General features: G+C 39.9%; 1 protein-coding gene across 1 annotated transcript in view; it reads left to right on the top strand.

Annotated features, from left to right (window-relative positions):
* cdh13 (cadherin 13, H-cadherin (heart)) overlaps window positions 1-27,873 on the top strand; it is a 367,414-nt gene that overhangs the window by 167,655 nt on the left and 171,886 nt on the right. Inside the window, exons 5-6 of the mRNA XM_030732385.1 lie at window positions 3,857-3,862; window positions 4,525-4,677. Of these exons, the coding sequence (XP_030588245.1) occupies window positions 3,857-3,862; window positions 4,525-4,677 (159 nt within the window). The remainder of the gene's footprint in view (window positions 1-3,856; window positions 3,863-4,524; window positions 4,678-27,873) is intronic.

Genomic DNA, 27,873 nt, shown 5'->3' with positions numbered 1-27,873 from the left:
TCAGCTTAAATTCAAACTCCTCTCTGCTGTACTGATGTAACCTGTAACTCAGACCACGAACACATCAGCTGCTGTGCACAGTCCAACACAGAGCTTTACTGTAAACTCACCACAGTACAACCTGTTTATCCTGCACTAAACAGCAGTATTTTCATGCAACCTTTGAATAACACAAAGTTGGTGTACCTCAGTTTACAGGAAATTTCACAGTATTAAAAACCAGAACTTCACATCATATACAGATCCAAGATCTGATTTTAAAATGTAAGCTTTAAACTTACAGCTTATCAGATGTCCCTGAGCAGTCCTTAACTTTAAAAATAACTTCTCCTCTGTCTCGCCTTCCCTCTTTCTTCTCTCTTTCTCAATCTCTGAGTGATTGTTTCTCTCACTTTTTTCTATTTATAATGTTAATTATGGAGTTCCTCAGGGTTCTGTGCTAGGACCAATTTTATTTACACTATACATGCTTCTCTTAGGCAGCATTAGAAAGCATTGCAGACATTTTTATTGTTATGCAGATGATACCCAGCTTTATCTATCCATTGAGCCAGATGACACACATCAGTTAGTTAAACTGCAGGAATGTCTTAAAGACATAAAGGCCTGGATGACCTCTAATTCCCTGCTTCTAAATTCAGATAAAACTGAAGTTACTGTGCTCGGCCCCACAAATTTTAGAAACATGGTGTCGAACCAGATACTTACTCTGGATGGTATTACCTTGGCCTGCAGTAATGGTGTGAGAGTCATTTTTGACCAAGATGTGTCCTTCACTGCACACATTAAGCAAATATGTAGGACTGATTTTTTGCACTTGCGCAATATTTCCAAAATTAGAAACATCCTGTCTCAGAGTGATGCTGAAAAGCTAATCCATGTATCTATTACTTTTAAGCTGGACTATTGTAATTCATTACTATCAGGGTGTCCTAAAACTTCCCCAAACAGCCTTCAGCTGATCAGAACTGCTGCAGCTAGAGTACTGACAGGGACTAGAAAGAGAGAGCATATTTTCCTGATATTGTCTTTTCTTCAATAGATCCCTATTAGATCCAGAATTGGATTTAAAATCCTTCTCCTCACATACAAGGTCTTGAATAATCAGACCCCATAATAGTGTATCACACCATTAGAGAACTTCACTCTCAAACTGCTGGCTTACTTGTGGTTCCTAGGATACTGAGAGAGTAGAATGGGAGGCAGAGCCTTCAGCTTTCAGTTCCCTCTTCTGTGGAACCAGCTGCCAATTTGAATTCAGGTGACAGGCACCCTCTCTATTTTTAAGATCAGGCTTAAAACTTACCTCTTTCATCAAGCTTAGGGTTGGATCAGGTGACCCTGAACCATCCCTTAGTTTGCTGCTATAGACCTAGGCTGCTGGGGGGATCCCATGATACACTGAGTATTTTTTTTTTTCAATCACCTCTTTTTACTCTGCTTATACACCACTCTGCATTTAATCATTTGTTATTATTAATCTCCGGCTGTCTTCCACAATGTTTTCTTTTTTTTGTCCTGTCTCTCTCCGTCACCCCCAACCAGTCATGGCGGATGACTGCCCCTCCCTAAGTCTGGTTCTGCCAGAGGTTTCTTCCTGTTAAAATGGAGTTTTTCCTTCCCACCGTTGCCAAGTTCTTGCTCATAAGGGGTTGTTTTGACTGTTAGGCTTTCTCAGTAATTATTGTAGGGTCTTTATCTTACAATTTACTGTGCCTTGAGGTGACTGTTGTGATCTGTCACCATATAAATAAAATTGAATTGAATCAAATCAAATTGAATTGAAATTGATATCCCCAGTATGTGAATACTTATTCTTAAAAAGCTGACTAATAGTATGCTTTTGTGAAATTTTGGATATTTCTTTGTCTTCATTTGGTATGGCAAACAAAAAACAAGTAGAGGCAGAGGAGGAGGATATGATACAGAAAAATGGGAAATGATAACTATAGAAAGCAATATGAAGGCTTAAAAGAAGAGCGAGGATGGACATATTAGAGAGAGTAACAAGCAGGGGGAGCAAGGAGCCTAAGAGCAAGAGGGAACGGATGGAAAAGATGAAGCGGGACATCGAGATAAATGGCAGAGAGCTCTGGAGAGGCTATAAGCATTTCAACCTCATCTGGCATAGGCTTGTAACGCTGTAGTCTCATGTCCCATGCTCTTTCAAGTAGGAGTAGAAAGACCTTCATTTTAGCTGCTGTCCCACTGAAGTGCATTCTCATTAAAGGCAGCTTCATGGCATTTCTCTTATCACAGGCACCATACAGGGCGACCATTTAGATCCTTGACACAGCGACAGTGCTCATGCCCAAAAGAGTGCTGACACTGGTGATGACCCTTTGCGTGTTTATGTGGGGATGGCAAACGCTTGAAATTAGAAAAAGTCACAAATAACTCATTGATTTCAACCACTGATATAATGAACATATTTTTTTTTTTTAACTATTTGACAGCCTGGTTCTGATAGTATGTGTAGGATCTCAGATGTAATATCAAAAAGCTTGTGCCTAAGTCTGCATTTTAGGGCATAACAAAGCTCTAGGACAGGGTGGTGTCATCCTTTCAGCGTTGTCAATGTGTTGAGCGATTAGCTTAGCTTTCAAGAAGATAAATCAGCCAGTACTTTAAGCAGCACCCTTGCCACAAGGGGTCACCACGGCAGGTAGCTCTGCATGTTTGACTTAGCAGAGTTTTTACACAAGATATCCTTCCTGACACAACCCTAAAGGGGATTTGTATCACCGGCTGGAATTGAACTAGCAATCTTTAGTTGGCAGAGTATATATTAACTACTACCACCACTGGACACACTTGGATCATGCAATATCTGTTCAGTTTTTGAACTGAACTTTTGTGAATATGCCTCAAAGTGTTCCCCCATAATTCATGTGAAATCTGGAGATGCATTATAATTTTTTCCTCAGCTTTTTAGTGATCTTGTTTAGATAAGAAGCATTAAAATTACTTGCATTTCCTAGGATACTTAAAAGTAGAATGGAAGACAGAGAGCCTTCAGCTTTCAGCCCCTCTTCTGTGGAACAAGCTCCCAGTTTGGATTCGGGAGACAGACATGCTATAAAAAGACATGCGTGGCCTTTACAAGAACTGGAGTTTTGTTGATTTCATTTCTCTGTTTTATTAGGGCCCAAGAATGAAACGTGCAAAGGCCCTATTGCAATCGCTCTGTTTCTTTTTTCTTTCAAATGAATTGCCTTTTGAGGGTCTAAACATGCTCAAAAACTCATTAAATTTTACACATGCATCAGGTCTGGTGAAACCTATGATGTTGCAAAAAATGAGCCCCACCACCGTGTTCCACATGCATGTATGAAATTTGGTACACTTATGTAACATGCCAAAACACACAAAAAAAAACCCATCTTGGAAATATTTTGTTATATAATTTTTCAGACTTTTAGCAAAGGAAAAAAGTATATATATATTACTATATTTCCAGAAAGGCAAACTATGATGGGTGAGAAATCAAAGGAAGAACCAACATAAAGCATCTTGGTAAGGTGTTGGTCTACCATTCACCAACAGAACATCTTTAACATTGTTGCTTCTTCTTGAACTTCATTGCACAGACAGAACACAATTTTTCACAAGGACATTTCCTCATTTGATGTTTTAATGATAAAGTTGGTGGAGCATGTCTCACAGTGGTGTTTAGTTGGGTTTATAATTCACATAGTTCCTCAAGGGTCGCCCATCAAACCTTTCAGGAACTAATATTTGGCCATATATCTAACTTTTTATGTGTGACTAACGTGCTCTGTTTTGTCTCTTGTTCTTTTCTGAACCGGCCTGTTCCTGTTACTGGGGTACCCATGAATGCTGCTGGCTACGACAGACTCATGTGAGTGCATCTATCCAAAAAGTACCTGGGTCAGAACAGTTCTGCCTGAGAAAATAGAATTTGCAGCCAACTAACTTGGCAGAATTCCTGAAAAGCATCACAGCTTTGTTCATAGTGTTCAGTTTAGTTTTTAGTTCATCTCTTTCCTGGAGCCTACATAATAATAAAAGCAACAACAAAACATAAAATTCTCAATTAATTATTAAGAAACTGATTTTTGTGTTAATTATTATTTAACTGTTTTACTTTCTTTATCTTATCAAAATCCGATCATGTCTGTGCAAGTGGTCACAGCAGGCCTCCAGTGCTCAGACAAATGATGTGAACGTTCTTGTTTTAGATGTATGATGAATTTACCAACTGATGAAATTAAATTAAAGTCTTAGCTGATATAAATTTTTAATTGGTAGTTATCAGGGATTTCCATCACCACTGAAGCCTCAGTAAGCTTCTTTAACTGAAATGAATATCAAAAACAATGTAATATGTGCTTTTTTAAGGGACTGTGCTTTAAAAAAGGAAAATAACAGAAATCATAATTGGCTAATTATTTGTTTCAGAAAATGAGCTGACTAAAATGAAATGGGTAAAGCTTAGAATTGTTCAGGATATTGATACTTGTGTTTGTGTGTTTATGTGTGCATTTGCCTATATGTCTGCAGGTGATTCCATCAGGGGAATCAAGGAAACATATCTTCCGACTGACAGGCCCTGGTGCTGACCAGGATCCCAAAGGTCTCTTCACCATTGACATGGATTCAGGAGTGGTGTCAGTCAGCCGCTCACTGGATCGGGAGACCACTGGCTTCTACCAGGTCAGCATGTGTGTGAGCCTTTGTAAGATCTGGTGGTTATTACATTGTTATTGCAGTGTTGTTTTCATTGTTTCACTTATTCCTGGATACATTGGCTGTCTTCCCTGTCATTTTCTTTGTTCTTATTTTGCTCATGTATTTATTTGTTTGTTTGTTTGTTTTTTAGCCTCAGTCAAGTTATTCATTACTTTAAATAGTTCAATTAAAGGTTTCTTTGGTGTTCATCACACTGGCATACGGAAATATAAAAAATAAACAATGTTATTGTGGTTTGTTAAAAAGCTATTGATTTGCAAACCAGCTATACAAATATTGGTGGTGGTATTTGGGAAAGGATGGACTTTGTAGAAGCAGTCAGAAGTTGAAGGTTTCTTTTATGTTAAAAGAACATTAGAGCCTGTTTGAGGTGCCCACTAGATTTTGTGCTCTGGGGGTTTGTCTGCCTAACAAAAGCATTTCCCCTAAAAAGAAAAACCATAGAAAGTCTACTTTTTAAGTCAGTCAATTGATGTTATCCATTTTTCTGAAATCAGACGTGAGTGAGGGTGTTCAGCTGGATGCAAGCTGTTGATAAGCTAACTGGATTTTTTAAAAACCCAGAAATAATTGACTCTGTAAATACCAACAGATGTGAGAGGAGAGTGAGAAGAAGAGGAGCAATTAGAAACACTGATGAAAAAGAACAACTCATATTCACCAAATTTTGTTCTTTTGCACTGCTCAGTTACATGCATGATGTATAGTGGGCAGTAGATTGCAGTGGCTACAGTCTGATTAGGATTACTAACAGGAATACCCAATGGTCTGGCTTTCCTACAATCATCTCCTAGAGAAACATGTACTGTATACAAAATATCAGCTGCAGCTAACAAATATATTTAAAAAGAAATGATGACCCAGTATTACAAGCAATATTTTTGCTGTCTGGTAAGGGTAGCTCACACTCTCTCCTTTACAGTCTTTAAAAACAGCCAAATTAATGTCTATAGATATTAGCAATTCAAATATACTGACATGCTAGCTGACAGTTTCTTTATCATGTGAATAAATCTGATTGCATGCAAATATGCAATATTTGGCTGGTGCTAAATTACTTAGTTTAAGACCTTATGAGACTTATTGTTTTAGAGATGTCTAGCCATTCAAATCTGATCATTTACTGAGCTGAGATGCACATGTTCATCCATTTTTCCTTCAAGAACCGGCTGTCTGCTTGGTCCTTACTATGTCTTAGCCCTTTAGCAAGTGCTGTTGTAACAAAATAATAAATGTTATTGACTTTGCTTGTCAGGGGTGAAGTTAGGGCTGGCCGAATTAAATTGTATTTTCACTTTGGCTTCCAAAGATTATCAAAACACAATAAGCAAGATTATAAAATAAATACTTTTCTGTCTTGTTCATTTTCACTATAGAACTCTTATTTTTACTCTGACTGGTCGCCTGTCCAGGGTGTATCCCACCTCTCACTCTCTGAAACTAGTATAGGCTCCAGCCCCTCCTTTTAACCCTAAATCTCTTCTTTTTTCTTATAAATCCAGCATAACCCTTTCATTCATCTTTGCCCAGTTTATTTGAGGCTTAGCCAACATGCCAGAAGGTCAATAAATTGTAACAAGGCTTCTGTAGGTGAACTTGTGGAAGAGTAAGTTTGCGTGCAGCTTTATCTGTTTCCAGAATTGCTAAGGGACTCGCACCCACTCTGCTTTTGGCGGTGTGACAGGAGTGTCAGTTGGCTTTGGTTCTCGATTGCTCCCTGTGGCTTCCGTGCAGGTCTCTGAAGGCATGTAAATATGCTGCTGCCTGGGCCTTTGTTACCCCTGTCAGTCCCTGCACACATACCACAAGGACCTCCAGTTACCTTTGCCAGAGGGGTTTTCTGGTCAAAAAGACCCCTTTGTCTGGGTATAACCATCACAGGGGTGTCCAAGTTATAGCTATACACATTACACTGATGTCACCACAGTCAGCCTCTAAATGTCTCTAAATGTGGGGAGACTGTGTGTGTGTGTGTGTGTGTGTGATCCCAGTTGCCATAGGGTGAGAGGCAAGGTACTCTGGAAAGGTCACCAGCCCGTCACAGGGGCAACACAATTAACCTAACCCCAGGTTTAAAAAACACTAACTAAAACAACTAACTGAATGTCTTTGGACTGTGGGAGGAAGCCAGAGCACCCAGAGAGGACCCACATAGATATGGGGAGAACATAAAAACTCCACACAGAAAGATCTCAGCTAGATGGTCGATTCTAACCCAGGACCTTCTTGCTGTGAGGCAACAGTGCTAACCACCGCGCCACCATGCTGCCCTAAATTAATTTAAAAAAAGACAATTTTCTCACTCAGATGTGCTAATTGTAAAATTTACACAGAAAGTGTAACTTGTGACTAGTTTGACTTGTGACTATTTTGAGTTGAATGAAGGAACTGCAGAGCATGGGCCTGTAGGGGCTCTTAAAAAAAATGTGTCCTGCTTTGGCATCCCACTGGCCCATTGTTGAACGATGATCATTTAGTTGCTTTTGTTTACGCTGCAAATTTGGCTCTATTTTTAAGTACTTACACTGTATCAGCATTGTAGAACAGTAGAGTCACACAGGTATATGGTTAGGTCTATACTTTTTGGACAGTGATACTTTTTTTTTTTTTCCAATTTTTCCTCTACACCACTACAGTGGATTTTAAATAACAAAATCAAGATATTCAAAGGGTTTAATAAAAGTATTGCATTGACTGTTTTGACAGCCATTTATTAGTACCCCATTTTCAGAGATTTGAACAAACTAACAATTTTAAATATACGGATTGTTTTTAATGCTTAAATGATAATCCATTGCAGCCAAAGACCACCTAAAGTCTAGAATCCTTGGACATCACCAAATGCTGTATTTCCTCCCTTGCAATGTTCTGGCACTTTCAGTTGCTACTTGTTGGTGGGTCTGGCTGCTTTCAGTTATTTCTTCTGTAATTGAAAGCATCCTCTATTTGGTTGAAATCAGGTAACTGTCCCAGTCATTGAAGAATATCCCATTTCCTTTCTTTGAGAAAATCATGGCTTGTTTTTGCACTTTCTTTTGGGTCATTTTCTATTTGCAATGAGACACACCATTTGATCTGTTTTGTAGCATTTGAATGAATCTGAGCAGAGAGTATAGCCCTATACATTTCAGAATCCATCCTGCTGCTTCTATCAACAGTCAAATAAACACTGGTGGCCTGATTCCACTGGCATACATGCCCATTCCAGAACATTTCCTTACTATATTTGACAGGTAGTGTGGCATGCTTCAGATCATGAGCTGTCTCTCTCCTCCGTGTTATTCTCTTCTCATTGTTTTGATACAACTTAATCTTGGTTTCATCTGTCAAAAGATTTTCTTTTTTCTCCAAATCATGCAGGTTCTTTTAGATGCTTTTTGGCAAAGTCTAATATGATGCTACTATTCTTGAGTGTAGCTAGTAGTTTGTTGTAAAGTATCCATATTGACATTCATGAAGATATCTTATGATTGTAGATTTTGACAATTCAATTCAGTCTTATTTAAAATAGCAGCTCTAAGTTTGAGGTGACTGCTATTGTAGAATGAAGACTGCTGGGGTAAAGACCCTCTCTAATATTGTAGGGTAAAGAAAACTCCAACAAACTGCTATGAGCAAACACTTGGTGACAGTAGGAAGGAAAAACTCCCTTTTAACAGGAAGAAACCTCAGAAGAAGAAACAGGACAAAAGATACACATGGAACAGAGGGAGAGTTTAAATTTGATTACTAATGATTAAATGCAACAGTGTATAAATACATGGAGAGTGAAAAAAGAGATGAATGAAGAAAAAAGGCTCAGTGCATCATGGGAAGCTCCCAACAGCCTAGACCTATTGCAGCGTAACTAAGGGATGGTTCAGGGTCACCTGATTCAGCCCTAACTATAAACTTGATCAAGAAGGAAAGTCTTAAAAATAGAGAGGGTTCCTGTCTCCCAAACCCAAACTGGGAGCTGGTTCCACAGAAGAGGGGCCTGAAAGCTGAAGGCTCTGCCTCCCATTCTACTTTTAAATATCTTAGGAAGCACAAGTAAGCCAGCAGTCTGAGAGTGAAGTGCTCTATCGGTGTGAAATGGTACTTTGAGGTCTTTAGGATAAAATGGGGCCTGATTATTCAAGACCTTGTATGTGAGAAGAAGGATTTTAAATTCAATTCTATATTTAGCAGGTAGCCAATGAAATGAGGCTAATATGTGAGAAATATGCTCTCTTTTTTTAAGCCCCTGTCAGTACTCTTGCTGCATTCTGGATTAACTGAAAACTTTCTAAAGACCTTATAGAACAGCCTGATAACAATGAATAACAGTAGTCCAGCCCAGAAGTACTAAATGCATGAACTAATTTTTCAGCATCACTCTGAAACATTTTATATTAAAATATATTTTAGATATTGTGCAAATGCAAGAAGGCATTCCTGCATATTTGTTTAATGTGTACTGAAGGACATACCCTGCTCAAAAATGACTCCAAGGTTTCTCACACTGTTGCTGGAGGCTAAGGTAATGTCATCATGTCTAAATATCTGATTAGACACCATGTTTCTAAGACTTTCAGTGCCAAGTACAGTAATCTAAGTGCCTTTAAGACATGCCTGTAGTTTAACTAACTGATGTGTGTCATCTGGCTTAATAGATAGATAAAGCTGGATATCATCTGCATAGCAAAGAAAATGTATGCAATGCTTTCTAATAAAATTGCCTAAGGGAAGAATATATAATGTAAATACAACTGATCCTATCATGAACAATGTGGAATGTCTGGCATCGTCTTTCTACAGATATATGATCACCATTTGCTGCTAGCGATCAAATTTGTCATGGATAATTTCCAGAATCAACAAAACATGTTTGTTTTTCCACTGCCACTAGAGTGTGGCATGGCCCCTGGCGTACTTCCGCTTAACACGGTGGGAACCCTGATTTGCTCCGCAGCTTACTCTGCTGTACGTACTCTGTCGAAATGATGGTAATTAATTCCCACTCTATTGCTAATAAGTCTCATATTCTAAATGAATATAGGTTCTGTTGTGAGAAGCTGGATTTTATGTTTATCTCTGAGACCTGGCATTTTGAGAAGGAAGGTTCACATCTTTTAGAACTGTGTCCTGGAGACTGCTCATTTTTCAGTGCACCATGGATCTGGTGGGACAGCTATAATTAATATATATATATATATATATATATATATATATATATATATATATTTTTTTTTTCCTTGCCAGGTGATCTCTGAGAGTTGTTATGACTCCTTCAAAATGACTATGATCAAAAATGGTCGAGTTCAGCCCATGCATGGTATTTTAATTTATCGTCCATCTGGCTCTTCTACATCTTTTGTGTCAGACTTTCAAGACTTTATTCTCCACTATTAAACTAGTCAGGATTATTCATGTTTGGGACTTCAACATTCATGCTGAAGACCCATCAAACATTACTACTAAGGAGTTCCTGAGCATCATCGACTCTTTTAACTTTGTTCAACAAGTATCTGGGCCTATTCACATTGCAGGACATACTTTGGACTTGGTCTTTACCTATGGTGTTACCCTTGACCATCTGCGCATAAATGAAGTTGTCTTCGGTGACAATAAATCAATTACTTTTAATGTTTCTTGTTATTCATAATCTTTTTTCCCTAGTTTGTATTAAGCATGGCTGTTTTATTGATATCAGATCTTAAACAGTGCTTCCTTTAGTTGGCATCATTCAGTCTTTTAATGTAATTTCTTTTCATTTCTATGCTGATGACATTCAGCTCTATATGCCTTTTAAGCCCCACGAACTGGATAGGTTGTCCACCCCAGTCCAGCGTTTACCCTTATTAATGATTGGCTCACTAGTAATTACTGTATTACTGTATACCGTATTATAGCTCCTCCTGAACGAAAATCAGTCAGGCTCTTGCTTGTTTTTGTCCTACCTCTTAGTCCAGTTTTCGTAATCTCTGTTCAATATTTGATTCCTATCTGGGCTTCGACTCACAGGTAAGATCTTTGTCTTGTTCCTGTTTCTTTCATTTAAGGAGCATTTCTAAATTGCGACATATGGTCTCTTCAGCTGAACTGGAAAGATAGAGAAAAGAGACAATAATAGAAAATATGGAAAAATAGGAAGGTGTTACATTTTTGTGAATATTAATAATGATTAAAAATGTATTTGATTAGTAGAGTTTGCATGACTTTATGATATAGGTGATCCAAAATACAAGTTATCAATGGATGGTATTCACATCCTATTACCAACTCTGCTGCAATGTAAGGGTGATTTATTCAGCAGGAAATTGTGATCTTAATATTATTAGGTATATTGACTTTCCAAAAGCAGCTGATTCAAGTTTTACCCAATAATCCTTCTACACCTAGCTGGTTCCAGAGAAACAACTTTTTTCTTTAACTTTTAGTAATTTGTCCATCTCTCTTTTCTTGCTTCTTTATTATTTTATATTTAACCAGGCTCAATGACGGGCAGTCATCTGTCGCAATTGGGTGGGGGTGAGGGGAGGGAGACAAGACAAAAGACATGCTGTGGAAGAGAGCCGGAGATTAATAATAACTAATGATTAAATGCAGAGTGGTGTATAAACAGAGTGAAAAGCAGTGAATGAAAAAGATACCCCAACAGACTAGGCCTATTGCAGGATAACTAAGGGATGGTTCAGGGTCACCTGATCCAGCCTTAACTCTAAGCTTGATCAAAATGAAAGTTTTAAGCATAATATTAAAATTAGAGAGGTGTCTGTCTCCAGAATCCAAACTGGGAGCTGGTTCCACAGACGAGCTGAAGGCTCTGCCTCCTGTTCTACTAAAAAGTATCCTTGAAATCATAAGTAAGCCAGCAGTCTGATAAGATAAGATGGGGCCTGATTATTCAAGACCTTGTATGTAAGAAGAAGGATTTTAAATTCAGTTCTGCATTTAACAGGGAGCCAATGAAGAGAAGCCAATCTGGGAGAAATATTCTCTCTCTTTCTAGTCCCTGTCAGCACTCTAGCTGCAGTGTTTTAGATCAACTTAAGGCTTTTCATGGAGCTTTTAGGACAGCCTGATAATAATGAATTACAATAGTCCAGCCTAGAAGTAATAAATGCATAAATTAGCTTTTCAGCATCACATGACTGATGCTGAAACAGCACTTTCTGGCTCAAAAAACCTTCAAAAAACAACATGGCAGAGGCCAGAATGCTAGTGTTGTGGGTTCTAGGTGTGCAGCCCAGGAGCCAGTGATGACTATGAAGTTTTTCCTTCCCACTGTCACAAAGTGCTTGCTCACAGAGCATTGTTTTGATTGTTGGGTTTTCTCTGTAATTATTGTATGGTCTTTACCTTACAATATAACCGTTTGTTGTGATTTGGCACTATATAAAAAAAAAAAAAAAGAATTGAAATAAATGTCCTCCTTTACTCCTCCAAAAAAAAAAAAAGAACTATGCAGTTGTTCTGAAGGAGGAAACCACCCAGAGGGTTTTTTTTAATGCTCAGTGGGGGATTTGCTCACTTTTACAGACAGCCTTAAGTTGCCTCTCTGGAACTGCACTTCATTTTTCAGTCCCCGAGCTTGCTGCTTGGTTACACAGATCCATAACAGAATTTACAGACCCTCAGAGTCTGAGAATTTGTGAGTTACAAGTCAGAGGAAAGTGTTTTAATGAACTCATTGTATGTCAACACATAACAACAATGCCAATTTAGAATGGCTTGAACCACCTAATGCATTTGCCGTGATTATGCATCCGACTGCTGGTCCAACATGGACATTTTTCAGCCTTCCAAACACTACCCTTGGGTGATTTTTGCATTCATAGTGTCATCATAAAGGCTCAAAAATCTAATTGGAGGCTTCAGTCAATGTCTTAATATCACCGCCACAGTGAAAAAAACTCCATCCATCCATCCATCCATCCATTTTCTTCCGCTTATCCGGGGCCGGGTCGCGGGGGCAGAAGCCTAAGCAGAGAAGCCCAAGCTTCCCTCTCCCCAGCCACCTCCTCCAGCTCATCCGGAGGGACTCCAAGGCGTTCCCAGGCCAGCCGAGATACATAATCTCTCCAGCGTGTCCTGGGTCTACCACGGGGCCTCTTCCCGGTGGGACATGCCCGGAACACCTCACCCAGGAGGCGGCCAGGAGGCATCCTAATCAGATGCCCGAGCCACCTCAACTGGCTCCTTTCGATGTGGAGGAGCAGCGGCTCTACTCTGAGCCCCTCCCGGATGGCCGCACTCCTCACCTTATCTCTAAGGGAGAGGCCAGCCACCCTTCGAAGGAAACTCATTTCTGCCGCTTGTATTCGCGATCTTATTCTTTCGGTCACTACCCAAAGCTCGTGACCATAGGTGAGGGTACGAACGTAGATCGACCGGTAAATCGAGAGCTTCGCTTTTACGCTAAGCTCCCTCTTCACCACGACGGACCGGTGCAGCGTCCGCATCACTGCAGAAGCAGCCCCGATCCGCCTGTCGATCTCCCGTTCCCTTCGCCCATCACTCGTGAACAAGACCCCGAGATACTTAAACTCCTCCACTTGAGGCAAGAACTCGTTCCTGAGCCGGAGATGGCACTCCACCCTTTTCCGGCTGAGGACCATGGCCTCAGACTTAGAGGTGCTGATTCTCATGCCAGCCGCTTCACACTCGGCTGCGAACCGTTCCACTGCGAGCTGGAGGCCCCCCCCCGATGAAGCCAACAGAACCGCATCATCTGCAAAAAGCAGAGATGAGACTCTGAGGCCACCAAGGAAGAAGCCTTCCGCCACCTGGCTACGCCTAGAAATTCTGTCCATAAAAATTATGAACAGAATCGGTGACAAAGGGCAGCCCTGACGGAGTCCAACACCCACAGGAAACAAATCCGACTTATTACCGGCTATACGGACCAAGCTCTCACTGTGGTTGTACAAGGACTGAATGGCCCGCAACAATGGGCCAGACACCCCATACTCCCGCAGAACCTCCCAAAGAACACCCCGAGGAACACGGTCGAATGCCTTCTCCAAGTCCACAAAGCACATGTAGACTGGTTGGGCAAACTCCCACGCACACTCGAATATCCTTGAGAGGATAAAGAGCTGGTCCAGCGTTCCACGACCAGGACGAAAACCGCATTGTTCCTCCTGAATCCGAGGTTCGACTAACGGACGCACCCTCCTTTCCAGCACCCTGGCATAGACCTTACCGGGAAAGCTGAGGAGTGTGATCCCCCGAAAGTTGGAGCACACCCTCCGGTCTCCCTTCTTAAAGATGGGGACCACCACCCCGGTCTGCCAATCCAATGGCACTGCCCCAGATCTCCACGCGATGTTGCAGAGGCGTGTCAACCAAGACAGCCCTACAACATCCAGAGCCTTCAGGAACTCAGGGCGAATCTCGTCCACCCCAGGGGCTCTGCCACCAAGGAGTTGTTTAACTACCTCAGTGACCTCACCCCCAGTGATGGTCAAGTCATCCCCCTCATCCCCAGACTCTGCTTCCACTACAGAAGGCGTGTCAGTGGGATTCAGAAGGTCCTCAAAGTATTCCTTCCACCGTCCGACTATAGCCTCAGTTGAAGTCAGCAGCACCCCCCCCGCACTATAAACAGTGTGAGTGAAGCACTGCTTTCCCCTCCTGAGTCGCCTGACGGTTTGCCAGAATCGCTTCGATGCCGTCCGAAAGTCTTTTTCCATAGCCTCACCGAACTCCTCCCACACCCGAGTTTTTGCTTTGGCCACTACCCGAGCTGCATTCCGCTTGGCCTGTCGATACCTGTCAGCTGCCTCCGGAGTCCCACAGGCTAACCAAGCCCGATAGGACTCTTTCTTCAGCTTGATGGCTCCCTTCACCTCCGGTGACCACCATCTGGTTCGGGGGTTACCACCACGACAGGCACCAACCACCTTGCAGCCACAGCTCTGAGCAGCAGCCTCAACAATGGAGGTGCGGAACATGGTCCATTCGGACTCAATGTCCTCAGCCTCCCTCGGAATGCTGTCGAAGTTCTGCCGGAGGTGGGAGTTGAAGATCTCCCGGACTGGGGCTTCTGCCAGGCGTTCCCAGCGCACCCTCACAATACGTTTAGGTGTGCCAGGTCTGTCCAGCATCTTCCCCTGCCACCTGATCCAACTCACCACCAGGTGGTGATCAGTTGACAGCTCAGCTCCTCTCTTCACCCGAGTGTCCAGAACATACGGCCGCAGATCTGATGATACGATTACAAAATCGATCATCGACCTGCGACCTAGGGTGTCCTGGTGCCATGTGCACTTATGGACATCCTTGTGTTCGAACACGGTGTTTGTTATGGACAAACTGTGGTTTGCACAGAAGTCCAATAACAAAACACCATTCGGGTTCAGATCGGGCAGGCCGTTCCTCCCAATCACGCCCCTCCAGGTCTCACTGTCATTGCCCACGTGAGCGTTGAAGTCTCCCAGCAAGACTATGGAGTCACCAGATGGAGCACTCTCCAGCACCCCACCCAGCAACTCCAAAAAGGGTGGGTACCCTGAACTGTCATTCGGCGCATAAGCGCAAACTCAAAAAAAACTCAGCCAGTCTAATATGTCATTATTTCAAAGGCCCAAAGTGAATTTGCTTCTAATATCAATTATGCCATTCATTGTATCTGGGCCATCTCTAATGATGATTGTTATTTCCAACCTGATAGTTGTTAAATTTTTTTAGGCACATACTGTTCATCTGCATAATGCACCTGAGCATATAGGCCTCACATTCTCACTTATATATATATATATATATATATATATATATATATATATATTTCTAATCTTCCTGTTGTTTTCCCAGCCAGGCCTACATGATAACTTGCTTTCATGTATTTATTTATTTATTTTTCATAACAAAAAGCTACAAGGGTCTTCTATCCAGTTCAACCTAGTCTTGTTATCACTGAGCCAACACTGTATACGTCTGTACTACCCAGTGGCTGTCACAGTCTGTCCTACTCACATTCATTAAGGGTGTCTCCTTTCCCAGTGTAGCTAATGGCTTGCATGGAAATGAAACATGAAATATTCAGTGGTAGATTAAAATCACCATAACTCCAAATACGTTTTATAGGCAAAGTAAAACGAACAAATGGAAAACCCTTTCATGTGTTAGATGAATCTGTTATATCTGCTATTTTCAATATGTTTGAATTAATGTTGCTTCACATGACTAATTGCATTTGAAAAGGGTTGCTAAGACTCACTAGACTTTGCAAGTATACCCTGGCAGAAAGTGCCAGATTCCTTAGAATTCTGAAAGACAGGGGAGATCTGATGGACGTCCTTAACCTCTGAACTATTGAAAAATGTCAATTACAAATTAGTTTTAATTTAAAGATCAAAAATAGCTCTTTCAAACTATATATGACCATTTAAGATTTGTACATTTATATTTTCATTATCTCTGACTCCTCCTCTTCTGCATCTGCCTTTTCTACAAGTGCCCTCTCCTCTCTCACTTCCATCTCATCCTCTCCCTCCTCACCGGAAGCCTCATCTCCTGAACTGAAGACAGGGAAAAAAAACATGCGTAAACATGCATATTTATTCCCGATATTGTCGCGGTTAGTTATTGTCAGCAAATTAGACATGATGCCCTCCCATATCCTGACAACAATCTTAATAGGTGACTGAACAATTTTGCAACAAAAACTATGATAATATGGCAAATTTGTGTTTATATTTTGTTTCTACTTCCCCCAAGTGGCAGAAATCTGTTACTGCAAAATACAATTTGTGTAATAAGGAAAATAAGCAAACAGCTGTTTTCTATAAGTAATATTTAAGACCAAGGCTGTTCTCCATCAAGAGACATGATACAACTCCATTCTGTTACCTCTAGAAGCCCTTATTGTCAAGTGTTGGATTTTCTGTCCTGACTGAATCTCCTCATATCCAGTGTTGTATATCAATCTCATGTCTCTGCAGCTTGCTGCTAGTCAATATATGCCCTCTGGTAGCCTTCTGTGTAAGACATAGCCTACTAACCAGTATATTTTAGGTATAAAGTCTTCTTTAAGTATCATTGCTAGTGATACAAAGTTGTATTGCACATACCTTATACTTCCTCCAACTCCTTTCTCCCATTCTCCTTTCGATTTTACTCTTTAATGTCATTGATTACTTCTGGCAAAAATGCTGTACCCACCCACAAGGTCACAGTATAACAAAAACTTAAATCAATAAAGTTGACTGACGTGGTGTCTAAATGCAATGGTCAGAGTTTTGGACTCTTTATCTTGGGAATTTATGGATGCAGACACTGTTGCAAGCAAAAGCCCAAACTAAGCAAAACTTGGGCAAAAACATTTAAGGAAAGCAGTCTAACTTCAGCATAACAACAGCAAGCGGTCAGCACAAAACAGATGAAAACTGGGAATTCTAAGTAGGCTGTTACGGCAGCGGCACCGCTAAGCAAGGCAAGCAAACAAACCCCTGACAAAGTAAAATATTTGCTGTGAAAGAACAAACAGACACAGTGATCAGCTGGGCCACATGTTCACAAGGATTTAATGTCAAACATTATTTTCTTATTAAGCTCAATTAGAGTGAAAATGAATGTTAATGAGATGGAAAACAGAGAGGAAGGGAGAGGAGTATGAGGCTTATCTCTGCAATTATGACAAGCTTGGGTCGGGTTGATATAGTGGCGGGAAAGAACTCTAATTGGCTTAGAACAGAGGAAGGAGAGAACGTGAAGAGATAAATAACAGTCTTGTTTACACTGGTAGAGGGATGACCCACAGTAATACAGGTCATCACAACAATAACTGTGCTGAGTCTTTTATACGTGCTTACCTTGGAGAAGTGGACATTTGAAGTACAAAAAAAATAGTCTTGCACACATTTTACGCTAAAGTTTTTTTGTGTGTTGTTCACTGCACAAAGTCAATTGTAGTTCATTTAAAAAAGTAAATCAGTCAATGCTTTATTTGTTTAAAAAGACACAAAAAAAAAATAAACACGAAACATGCTAATAATTGGTTAGGATTTTGGTTTCCTGCTTTTGGATGTTTGCTTCAGAACTCCAGGTGTTGCAACCTGTGTCTTGTAGTGGAAAGTGGTGATCTTTGCTTATGACATCCTTTGACAGCAGATATAAAGGCATCGTATTCTGCTCCTTATATTCTGTCTGTCAAGGCACAGAACACAGTCACAAAGGAGGTGCTCACTAAAAAGAAGCTATATGGATCCATCTCAACTCTAAAATGGCTGAGATTTGAATTGACAGCTGTTTTGAAATTTAGATTTAGAAATATCAGTTTTCAAGAACTCTAGAAAACTGCCCCCTCAAAATTGTTTTGTTGGGCTGTCAAACTGTATAAATCTGTATTTTTTAAACCCATATTTACCTATTTTCATAGATTAGACATCTATGAATCATAGCATTCTTTGACAGATCAGTTCTATGAACGGACTCCGGTAGTTTGTAATTTTGCCTCTAAATCAATAAGATGGTATTGAAGTGCACACTTTCAGCTTTAATTCAAGAGTTTATTAAAAGTACTGGATTAAATGTTTCTACATTTTAGCCATTTTTATACTCCAGAATAATTGGACAGTCACCTGCCAAGCAGTTTAACTTCCTTGTTATTCAACAGCAAATTAAGCAGAGACCATATCTGGTGTTGATTCCAAGTGTTGAACTTGTGTTTGGTATCTTTTCATTCAAATTGTCAGTGTAAGGTCCAAAGGGATGTTGATCATGGAGAAAGCCATCATTAGGGTCAAAAAGCAAAAAAGATAAACCTAGGAAAGAAATCTAAGAAGGAATTCACTGATCAGGTCAGCAAAAAGCCTGGAAGACCACAGATGACAGCTAAAGTGTTTGATCACAAGTTTCTTTTCTTGGTCAAGAAAAAAAAAAAACATTTACAACATATAGTCAAGTCAAGACCACTCTTGAAGATGCAGGCATATCATTGCCAAAGTCTAGAACCATAAGACACCTTCAGGAACGGAACTACAGAGGTTTACAGCACTGGTTACACTCAAGAACAGGAAGGTCTAATTAGATTTTAGCAGAAAACATCTAAAAGAGCCTACCTTTTTTTTTTTTGAAGACATTTGGACCCTCGAGAGGACCCAAATACAAGAGGTACATTCCAAAAGTACCTCCTGTCTCCGTCTCCCAACCACTTTTCCTTAACCACAATGAAAAACATCGTGAGGTCAATGAAAGATGGATAGGAGATTTGATAAGGTCAAATGACTTTACTACACAACAATGAGACAGTCTCTGCTACTGTATGTTGAAACTACAATGTCCAGAAGATGAACTACACAAGACGCTTCTTAGTTCAAAACAATGTGCTCTTACCTTTTTGTCAGGTCAAAAAACAAGAACAACTTGTGAAAAATATCCCTTATTTGTGGCAGTGCAATTCTTTTGATGTTAAAAAAAAAAACTACTAGGTTTACTGAAGGAGGCAAGGTGTCAATTTTATGACTGAAAGTTGTGAACGGGTATTTTTGTGTCTGGCTTTATGACATATGTAGTTGTGGGAGTTTCACTTTCAGGAGAAGAATATTTAAATAAATCCTGCAAATGTGATTTACTAACATTTGCAGCAAACACTTCACTGCAAATTGCATTAAATCTTCAGTCAGTATTTAGAGGCGAGCCCAACTTAGTTCTACTCCTCAATAATGCTGGTATTTTGATGAAACAAAGCAGGAATGAACTGACCTGAACTATCTTTTTTTCAGCAGTGTGCACGCAGCAAGCAGCTTCTCTCTACTGAATCGGTAATGAATAAAAGCGAAATGTCAAAATGCAGCTATTGATAGGACTATGTCGGTGTGTTAGATTAATGTCTGAATGTTGCAGTGTGCTGAAAACAAAAAACAAAGTGATGCAAACGTTTATCCATGTGGCACAGTACCTTCATTAACACAGGGACAGCTCGTGACCTGATGGTAAATGATGTTTGGTGCTCTTTTGCACATTATACAGGTCAGCTGTTACACACAGATTTCAGGTTAATAGATCTGCAACTGCGGCATCAAAATAATTTACCCCGTTTAGTAAATCTGTCTCATAGCCTATAAATTAAATACATCTTATTTTCTTATGTTTATTGGTGGAAAGTGATCCAGTGTTACTCCTTTCCTCCTCCTCCTCCTCCTCCTTTAGGGTTCTATGACCAAAATAAAATTCCCTCTATCCATCACTTTTCCCAGCTGACCCAAAGTTAAAATGAATTCATAATATTCCTAAAAGCTGCAAAACAACAACAGACACTGAATTATAGACAGTGTCTGAGCATTCATGAAAACTTTTGTTTTCATGAATGCTCAGATGGTCCATCCCTGTGGATAATGGGATAGCATTTTGTCCTCTCCTTTGGTCCCAGCCTATCCTATGCTAAAGGAGGTACTCCTAACTTCACTCAGTTAGGCACCTTCTTAAGTAAAATGGACTATTGACACATAGCAAGCAATTCCAGAAAAAGACAAAAATGTGCTGTTTAATTCAGGTAGATATCTGGTACATAAACCAAGCCCAGAAGAAAAGGAAAACAAACCCCAAATTTTCATGAACCCGGTAGGGAACATACACGGGAGGATTCCACATAATCAGACAAAAAACAAAGGGCAGAGCTTTTTAAATGCACCAACACGCTGAGGGCTAACCAGAGAAAGAGAAAGCAGATAGGGAATGAGAAGTAGCTGAAAGAAGTCAAAACAATGAGGCAAAGACTGAGGAGACAAAACTAAATAAAATGGGTAGTAACTAGGAACAAGGAAATGCAGAACACAGAGATAGAGATTTGATATGAGAGTGAGAAGCAAGAATAAGCCAAAACTGTTTTTATGGACATAACAAACCAAAATCAGGAGATCCTCCCCAGTTAGCGTATTACACATTACTCATTACTTTTCTTATTACTCCTTAAAATGACCTGAAATGCCCAAAGGGATTTCAAACCAATTGGTGATTCTATTTCAGAAACATGAACAGGTAGAAGCGGAGGCAGCAAGCCTCACTGCTCATCACTGCCTTTGTTTGTCATGTGCGCTGTGTAGCCAGAAGGAAGGGGGCCCAAACTGCAGACTCGGGAGGCAAAGCTCAGATTCAGCTTTATGCTGGCAATCCTCAAGGCTAACAAAGGCTACAGAACAGCAGGTCAGGAGCAAACAAACTGCAAACTAAGACAAAGGACGAGACTAAAGAGCACGAACTAGCAGGGAAGCCAATGACAAGGATGCAAAAAATACACACAAGGTAATTAGGGGCGGTGGAGACAGATGGGGAGAATAAGACACAGGTGAACAGAATGAGACTAATGGGAAGCAAAACTGAACGCAGTGCACACACACAACAAGGGACTGTCAAAATAAAGCAGGAAATGACTAGTCATGGCAGAAACACAGGCTTAATCTGAAGAAGGGCAGCTGTGCCTGAAACGTCACTTTTTCTAGTCTTTTTGTATTAAAATTTCATCCAGGAGCTCTTTTGGTGTGCAGACTTTCTTTCCGCCATTGTTATATTTTTGTTCCTGCACCCTTTTTTGACTTTTTCGGGATGTGCCTGCTCTTATCACTTTGAGAAACACAGACTTGACACAGAACCCAGGGAGGCCGGCACACTGAGGAAACGCAGTAACTCTGGAAAAGCAGAATAACTGAAACAAGGAATTACATATAAATGAACTTTAGTCAAGTCTTGTTTTGCAGTGACATGTTGTCTGTGGAGATGCGTGCAAAGAGCCGAAGTTGTGTTAGCCGTATAATGTAGTTGTTTCTGTCCTGGATGCGATTTTCACTTTACCATCACACTCTTGTTCTTTCGTGCAATAAAAATAGAAGTAATGTCCATATCGCCACCACTTTCCTTCTCCTGCACTGTGGGAACCAAATCAGCTGATTGTAGCAGGAAGAAAAAAGCATGTCTGATTTTTTTCTTTCTATCTGCCTGACCTTTTTAACTCAAGTACCGTAATGACATAATTGTAACTGCAATGTAATTACTGAATTTAGTAAAGTAACTTGTTACTACATTGAGTGAAAATGTAATGTGATTACAGTAATGCACTACTGTAATCACTTTCTAATGCATTACAACCAACAGTGGAAATGATAGCACTGAGTTGCATCAGCTCCGAGCTGTGTCATGCAACATTCCTGACAATGATGTCATTAATGGGAAATTCCATCTAAACATATCTGAATGATATTTGCATTTATCCAATTTGTGCATTTTAGATTCATCAGTTACACGGTGATATGACCCATGCTAGGAAGCTAAATATTTCACCACTAACCAGCAACTTAGCATTGCCCTCCATGAGTGTGGAGTTTGAAAGAGAAATAAGAGATCTGTTGACAGCTTGTTGATTTTCTCCTCAGTCTGTAAAGTTCTTCAAATGTATTTTCCCACTGCTTGCAATTCCCCCGGTTGCTCCAGTTTTACACACATTCACTAACCCCCCCCCCCCCCCCCCCCCCCCCCTTCAGACACGAAGCACATACAGCACAAAGATGCTAGTTAAAGCATTTTTCACTGATATGTATTAAAATTCAAAGTGAGCAATAAATTGCTCAAGGCTTTTCATTTTTGCAGACATACCTAACGCATAATTTCCACGATTTGGCAATTTGGTGACTTTGCAAGATTTGATCCTCATACCTCGCAGCACAGAGTACCGATCTCACGAATGTCTACATGGTTTTGTTGTTTAATCAAATTTTACAGTCACTGCTTCCCTCTCTATCTGTCCTTCTGGCTTATACCTGCTCCCAGGGGCTGTTTTCTTCTGCTTAGGTGTCAGAATGAGAGAGGGGGGTGGGGGGTGGGGGGTATTAATCTACATGTTGCTGAAGTGAAGGAACTATGACTAGGTAAAAGCTCAAACATTTGACCCTGACCTTGTGTGTATTGTTCTGTTTTCTGTAATCCTACATGTGAATGATTTCTGTGGAAATGTATTTCTGTGTATAAGTATTTGGATATTTTTGCTCATGTTTATGTAGTATATCATCATAGATCCTTGTGGTCTTTATAGTCAACAACACCCCCCCCCCCCCCCCAGACACACACACACACACACACACACACACACACACACACACACACACACAGCCTAACTTAAACTTAGAATCAAACAAGGCAATGTTTTGCTTTTACATCAAGTCTTCATAGGATGGCCAACTGGGATGTGAAATGTTATAACCTTAAACCTTTGAAAATTTGCATAAAAGGATGGTAAAGTGTGTGTAACGGAGCAGTCTGCTATTTATTAATGTTAACCAACTGGAGCTACGTGACTAGCTTGTCTTTAAATATAAACCTACCCCTCCATCTAATTTGATTGACTTTAATCTTATCAGTGTTCTTTTTTAAAATCAGTAAATACAGTAATGGCTATGCACGCATTAAACACCTATTTAATAGGGTCATCTGTTTGCATATTGCACATGAATTACTATAATCTCCTGATTGCCACGCCTAAATCATCCAAGCAGAAACTCTTTAGTATTTTAATGCACAGTGGTGTGCATTAAAATAATGTATGGATCAACATCCATTATTTAAAATGATCTCAGCTGGGGTTTAATTTGTGTAAAAAAGTGCTTGGGTATGAACATGCCAATGCGTCAGGAATAAGAATTAAGAAAGCTAAGAAAGAAAGAAAGAAAGAAAGATTAAGAATGAGAGAGACTCACATGTGCTAAGAAAGACTTATGCTGGGCATAATTATGTCATATGTGTTGGATGCACACAGATTTTATGTAGTTATGATGTAGAAAAGATGTATATGTGAAGGTCCCTTTCACATGGCTTGTGTACCGACAGTGTCTCTGGAGCTCTTTTCTCAATTCATAAAGAACTTAACAGTATGTGCTGTACTTGACGCTCTATTCCATAGCATGCACATACTGTACACACAGACCTGTACACTGCTGTTTCATATAGCAATCTAATGCTTTCCTCATTTACAGTAGGTGTAACTTTATGAGCCCATAGCTTGAGACAGGTGAAGCTTGGTCCAAATCCCACTCCTGTTTTCTGCTTGGCTGGACTGTAATTTCCTGGGCTTTGGAGAGCAGGATACGCTGCCCTGCACACAGGAAAACAGGCCTGATGTGCACTTAGTCCCTGTATGTGGGCAAGCGATAAAGGACACACATACACACAGCTAACACCATCACTACCATCTCAAAGCCAACAAACCTCTAGCTGCCATAATAGCTCTTACCTTTAAGAAATATAACCCCGGTGCTTTCAAGCAACAGGCTCACACGCCGTTGCACTTTGCTGGTAATGCCTGTGGTCTATACGTTGTTTTTACACATTTGTAATTGTCTCGTTAGCTTTGTTTCTGAGATGTCCTTCCCATTCCACTGATAGAAGAAGAAACAGTCCATCTTGCATGAGTTGTTTGGTTCCTCAGCTGCTTAGTTTTTTTTTGTTTTTTTTAAAATTAGTTTTGAAAATGTAGCTTCAAATGTAAGCAACCCTGCCCCCCACCCTGTGATATCCTTTTTTTTTTTTTTACAGACTGGTTAAGAGGGAGGCTCTTCAAAGTTTTCAACATTTTTTCTTGTTTCCAAGTCTTCCCTCAGGTCAGGATCATTCAACACTGAGGATTCTGTCACTATCCTGCTGTCCTCCCAGAAATCCCCGTAAACCCCTGCAGACATACTGCTGTGCCCCTTCTCCCAGATAACCTGATTAAACATTGAGTGCCCTGTTGCTGAGCCTCCGGCATTACCTCTGCTAATTCAGCCTGTCTGTCGCCTGCTGAGCCACATGGCACAACCCCTAATGCACTCTACCTTAGTACAGGGGCAGCTCCACTTTCATCTGTAGATACTTTAGAAACGCTCTCTGTGTTATTGACTGAAACTGACGACACTGGTTTAAAAAAAAATGCAAATGGACCTGTTAGGGTCACAAAGTTATTTGAATCTGTCCTCAGGGAGAGAAAAAAGTAAATCAGTGCTAAGAATTATAGGACATCTACAATTAAAATATATTCATTCTGTGGTCTTTATGACATCCCGGCAATATTAATTCTCATCATTAATATTAGTTACACTCGTACAAGTAGTTTCATCTCAGTAAACTGTGAAAATTACTATCCTTTTTTTTTTTTTTAATAGGAAAGCATATTCCAATATTTTGCATAGAGATAGTTACTGTTATTATGTGATGTAAATTTGTATACCTTGGTGTATAAACCACCATCCGTGAAGAAAATAAGAGTTTTCAGTTTTGTTCTTGATTTTTTTGACATCAACCCTCTGACGCTGCTCAGGTCAAGGCCACCTGGTATCTAACTGACACAGCTGTGCAGTACATACTGAAATTGATAAACATTATTAAATAGAAGCTGTGTGTCGTAGAGTCCGAAGTGAACAATGTGAGCTATATGATCTCACACAGTGATCCACAGCATGAAATTTTGCTTGACTGTAACACTGAAAGATGATGTTTCCTACTCGTCTTTTCTGCTGCCTGAAAGAATCACATTGCTCTCAAGTTTCTTTACTTTTCATTTAGACAGAACTAAAAAATCTGTGTTAGAAGGTTAGAGGGGTGGCACAGGGCAGTCTCAGAGCTTTTTATCAGGGAGACTGTGGGTGTCTTGAGGTCATACCATTATTTTTGTCTGACTTTGTTTTGTTTTCATTTGATATTTAGTTTCATTCAGTCACTTTGTGTTGCCATAAATTTTTAATATTGTGGTATGACTTAGTATTTTGTTTTTATTCTTACTTTTTATCTGCTGGGTGACAGAACCACCTGTTTGAATGAGAAAAAAATGTATCTCCAAATTTTTCATTCCTTATTGTAAAAACATTTAGTAGTGAGAATGCTCTGATCCGAATAATCCATGCGCGGGGAATCACTTGTATAAAATTGCTGAAAGGTACGTATAAATGTGGCAATATCAAGCTTTCAGGGATTCTTAGAGCTGTTCTTTTGGGGCAGAATAATTTGCAATATAACAATTTATATTAAGACTAAATGAAGAAAAAAATTGAAATTTGTTCAACTTTTTTTCAATATATATTTACACGTCATTCTTTTTTTATTTTCAAGAGAAAATTTAAATCTAGATTAATTGCATGCAGCTTTCCTCTTGATTGCATATGTTGAGTGCACCCAACCCGAGTGTCTTCTATAAGGACAAATATAAAACATTACAAAAGATGTGCCAGACATAGGAGAATACAGGTAAGCCTAGTTTTCCACCGGCTCTTCAAACAGTACTTTGAGTGCCAGACAAAAGAAGATTGAATTATACCTTATACGAAGGGGGTGTTTGGTACCACTATACACCAGGGAGAGCCTTTGTGACTCTTTCAGCGCCTTTCAGAAGCAGGATTATTTTTTATCTTGCCAGACGGAAAGCTGTATGAAAGATCATTTCTATCATTTTGTATCTTCTCTATACTTTTAACTCCCCTACTCTTTTTCACCTTCCATCTTTCATTCATTTTTTTCTCCCTCCAAAGACCATCTATTTATATCTCCTTTTCCATTCCAAGGGCCTCTTTTCTTTTGATGTAATTATGAGCATTTCAGATCAGTGACTTTGGGATTAGAGAGACCGAAAAAGAAATCCACACATAACACAATCCGAGTTGTATTTGCTAGAGACCACATCAACATTTTCATCTCATCCAGCCTAAGAACTGATGACCTTTATGCCACGGAAAGTATCTGTCATTTGTCTGTTCGTACAAGAATCACTGCTTCTCGCACAGTTTTGGCCATAATTTAATCAAACTTAGACACAATGATCACTTAATGGGTCTTCACTCAAAAATGTGCTCAAGGTCAAGGTCACCCTTGTCGTTTTACATGTGATTTTGCTGGATTGTGAGCCGGATGAGCTATTACACCATTGATGTTCTGGTTTATAATAATTATTTTGGTTGATAAACATGACTGAATACACTCCTCCTTACCTAGATTTACTTGTTACCTAAGCTCTGCCTTATCAGTATGTTTGAAAGGGATTGGATAAAATCATAAGTTTGTGGTGATGGGGATAAAGATATTTGTGTCAGTTGCAATTCTATTAACGTATTTAAGTGTGGCACTATAATCCGTACACTTCATTTCACCTGATTGCAATGATATCATGGATATTAAGAGCTGTATTAATGTGCAATCCTGTTGTGATAGTCTAAGACTGCAGGAAGTGACAGAGGTGACACTGAGGCTTATCACTCCACCAACAGGTGGAGTGGCGAATGACAGCCTGTTCCTCGGATCACATGGGTTAGATTTAGATAATAAAATAGTCCATATCTCTCTCAGCAGGTCTGTAAAGCCATATTTAGATACAACAGTGTTTTGAGGTAAGGACTAATGTCAGCCTGTTTACATGTTCATCGTGACACATTCTCATCTCAGGGCATCAAGTGCTGCCTTTCTGCAGATGCTGCAGAGACACACATCAGGTGCCCTTTGGAGTACGTAGGTGCTTTGATGCAGCAGTCAAAGCAATATTGGATGCCTGCATATAATGGCTCTCTTTTATAATGCGACAAAATCTGCTTTTTTGAAGAACTCACTGGAAGTTGAATAAGTCAGACGTTTGCCAGGCAGGAGACCAGTTTTTGTGTCATTTGGGACTTTTTTTCACATTGTTTTGACTCACTGATTAGTTTTGCTCATACTCACTTTTTAATTTTTACTAGTTAGTTAGAGAGTAGGCCAATTGACTGTAGAATGTGTGAAGTTTACTGTGATTGTGACCTAAGTATAACATGTTTGCATGCAAGCTTACACAAGTGGATGCCAGGCAGTTAGGATTGTCATAAAGTCAGTCCACACATTTTTCAAACTTTATTGTAATTGTTTTTCTATCTACCAAAAGTGTGGTGCTAAAAACTGCCAGTGTAGCAACTGGCTAGCTTTGACTTGAGGGAAGAAGAAAAAAAACAAAACAAACAAAAGCAAAAATGAAAAATAAAAAAATGCATAGATATTTCACATGTAAGCAGTACGGTCAGGGTTAAGTTAGAGACAACCAAAATTCAGCATGCAAGCTGTATGATAAGTAAACACCTGTGATTTATATACCCCACTTAAATACAGGCTTCCAGATCTGTGTGACATAATTTAAACTCAGCAAGTCTCATGCTGTCAAAATGATAATGATCCTAAATGTTATTGTTTGACAACCGTGTCAGCAGACGGGTGTGCTACTAAGCT

Source organism: Archocentrus centrarchus, chromosome 6, assembly GCF_007364275.1.
Source record: "Archocentrus centrarchus isolate MPI-CPG fArcCen1 chromosome 6, fArcCen1, whole genome shotgun sequence".
Classification (NCBI taxonomy): Eukaryota; Metazoa; Chordata; class Actinopteri; order Cichliformes; family Cichlidae; genus Archocentrus; species Archocentrus centrarchus.
Note: the sequence above shows the minus strand (reverse complement) of the source record. Positions and strands in the feature narration are given on the sequence as shown.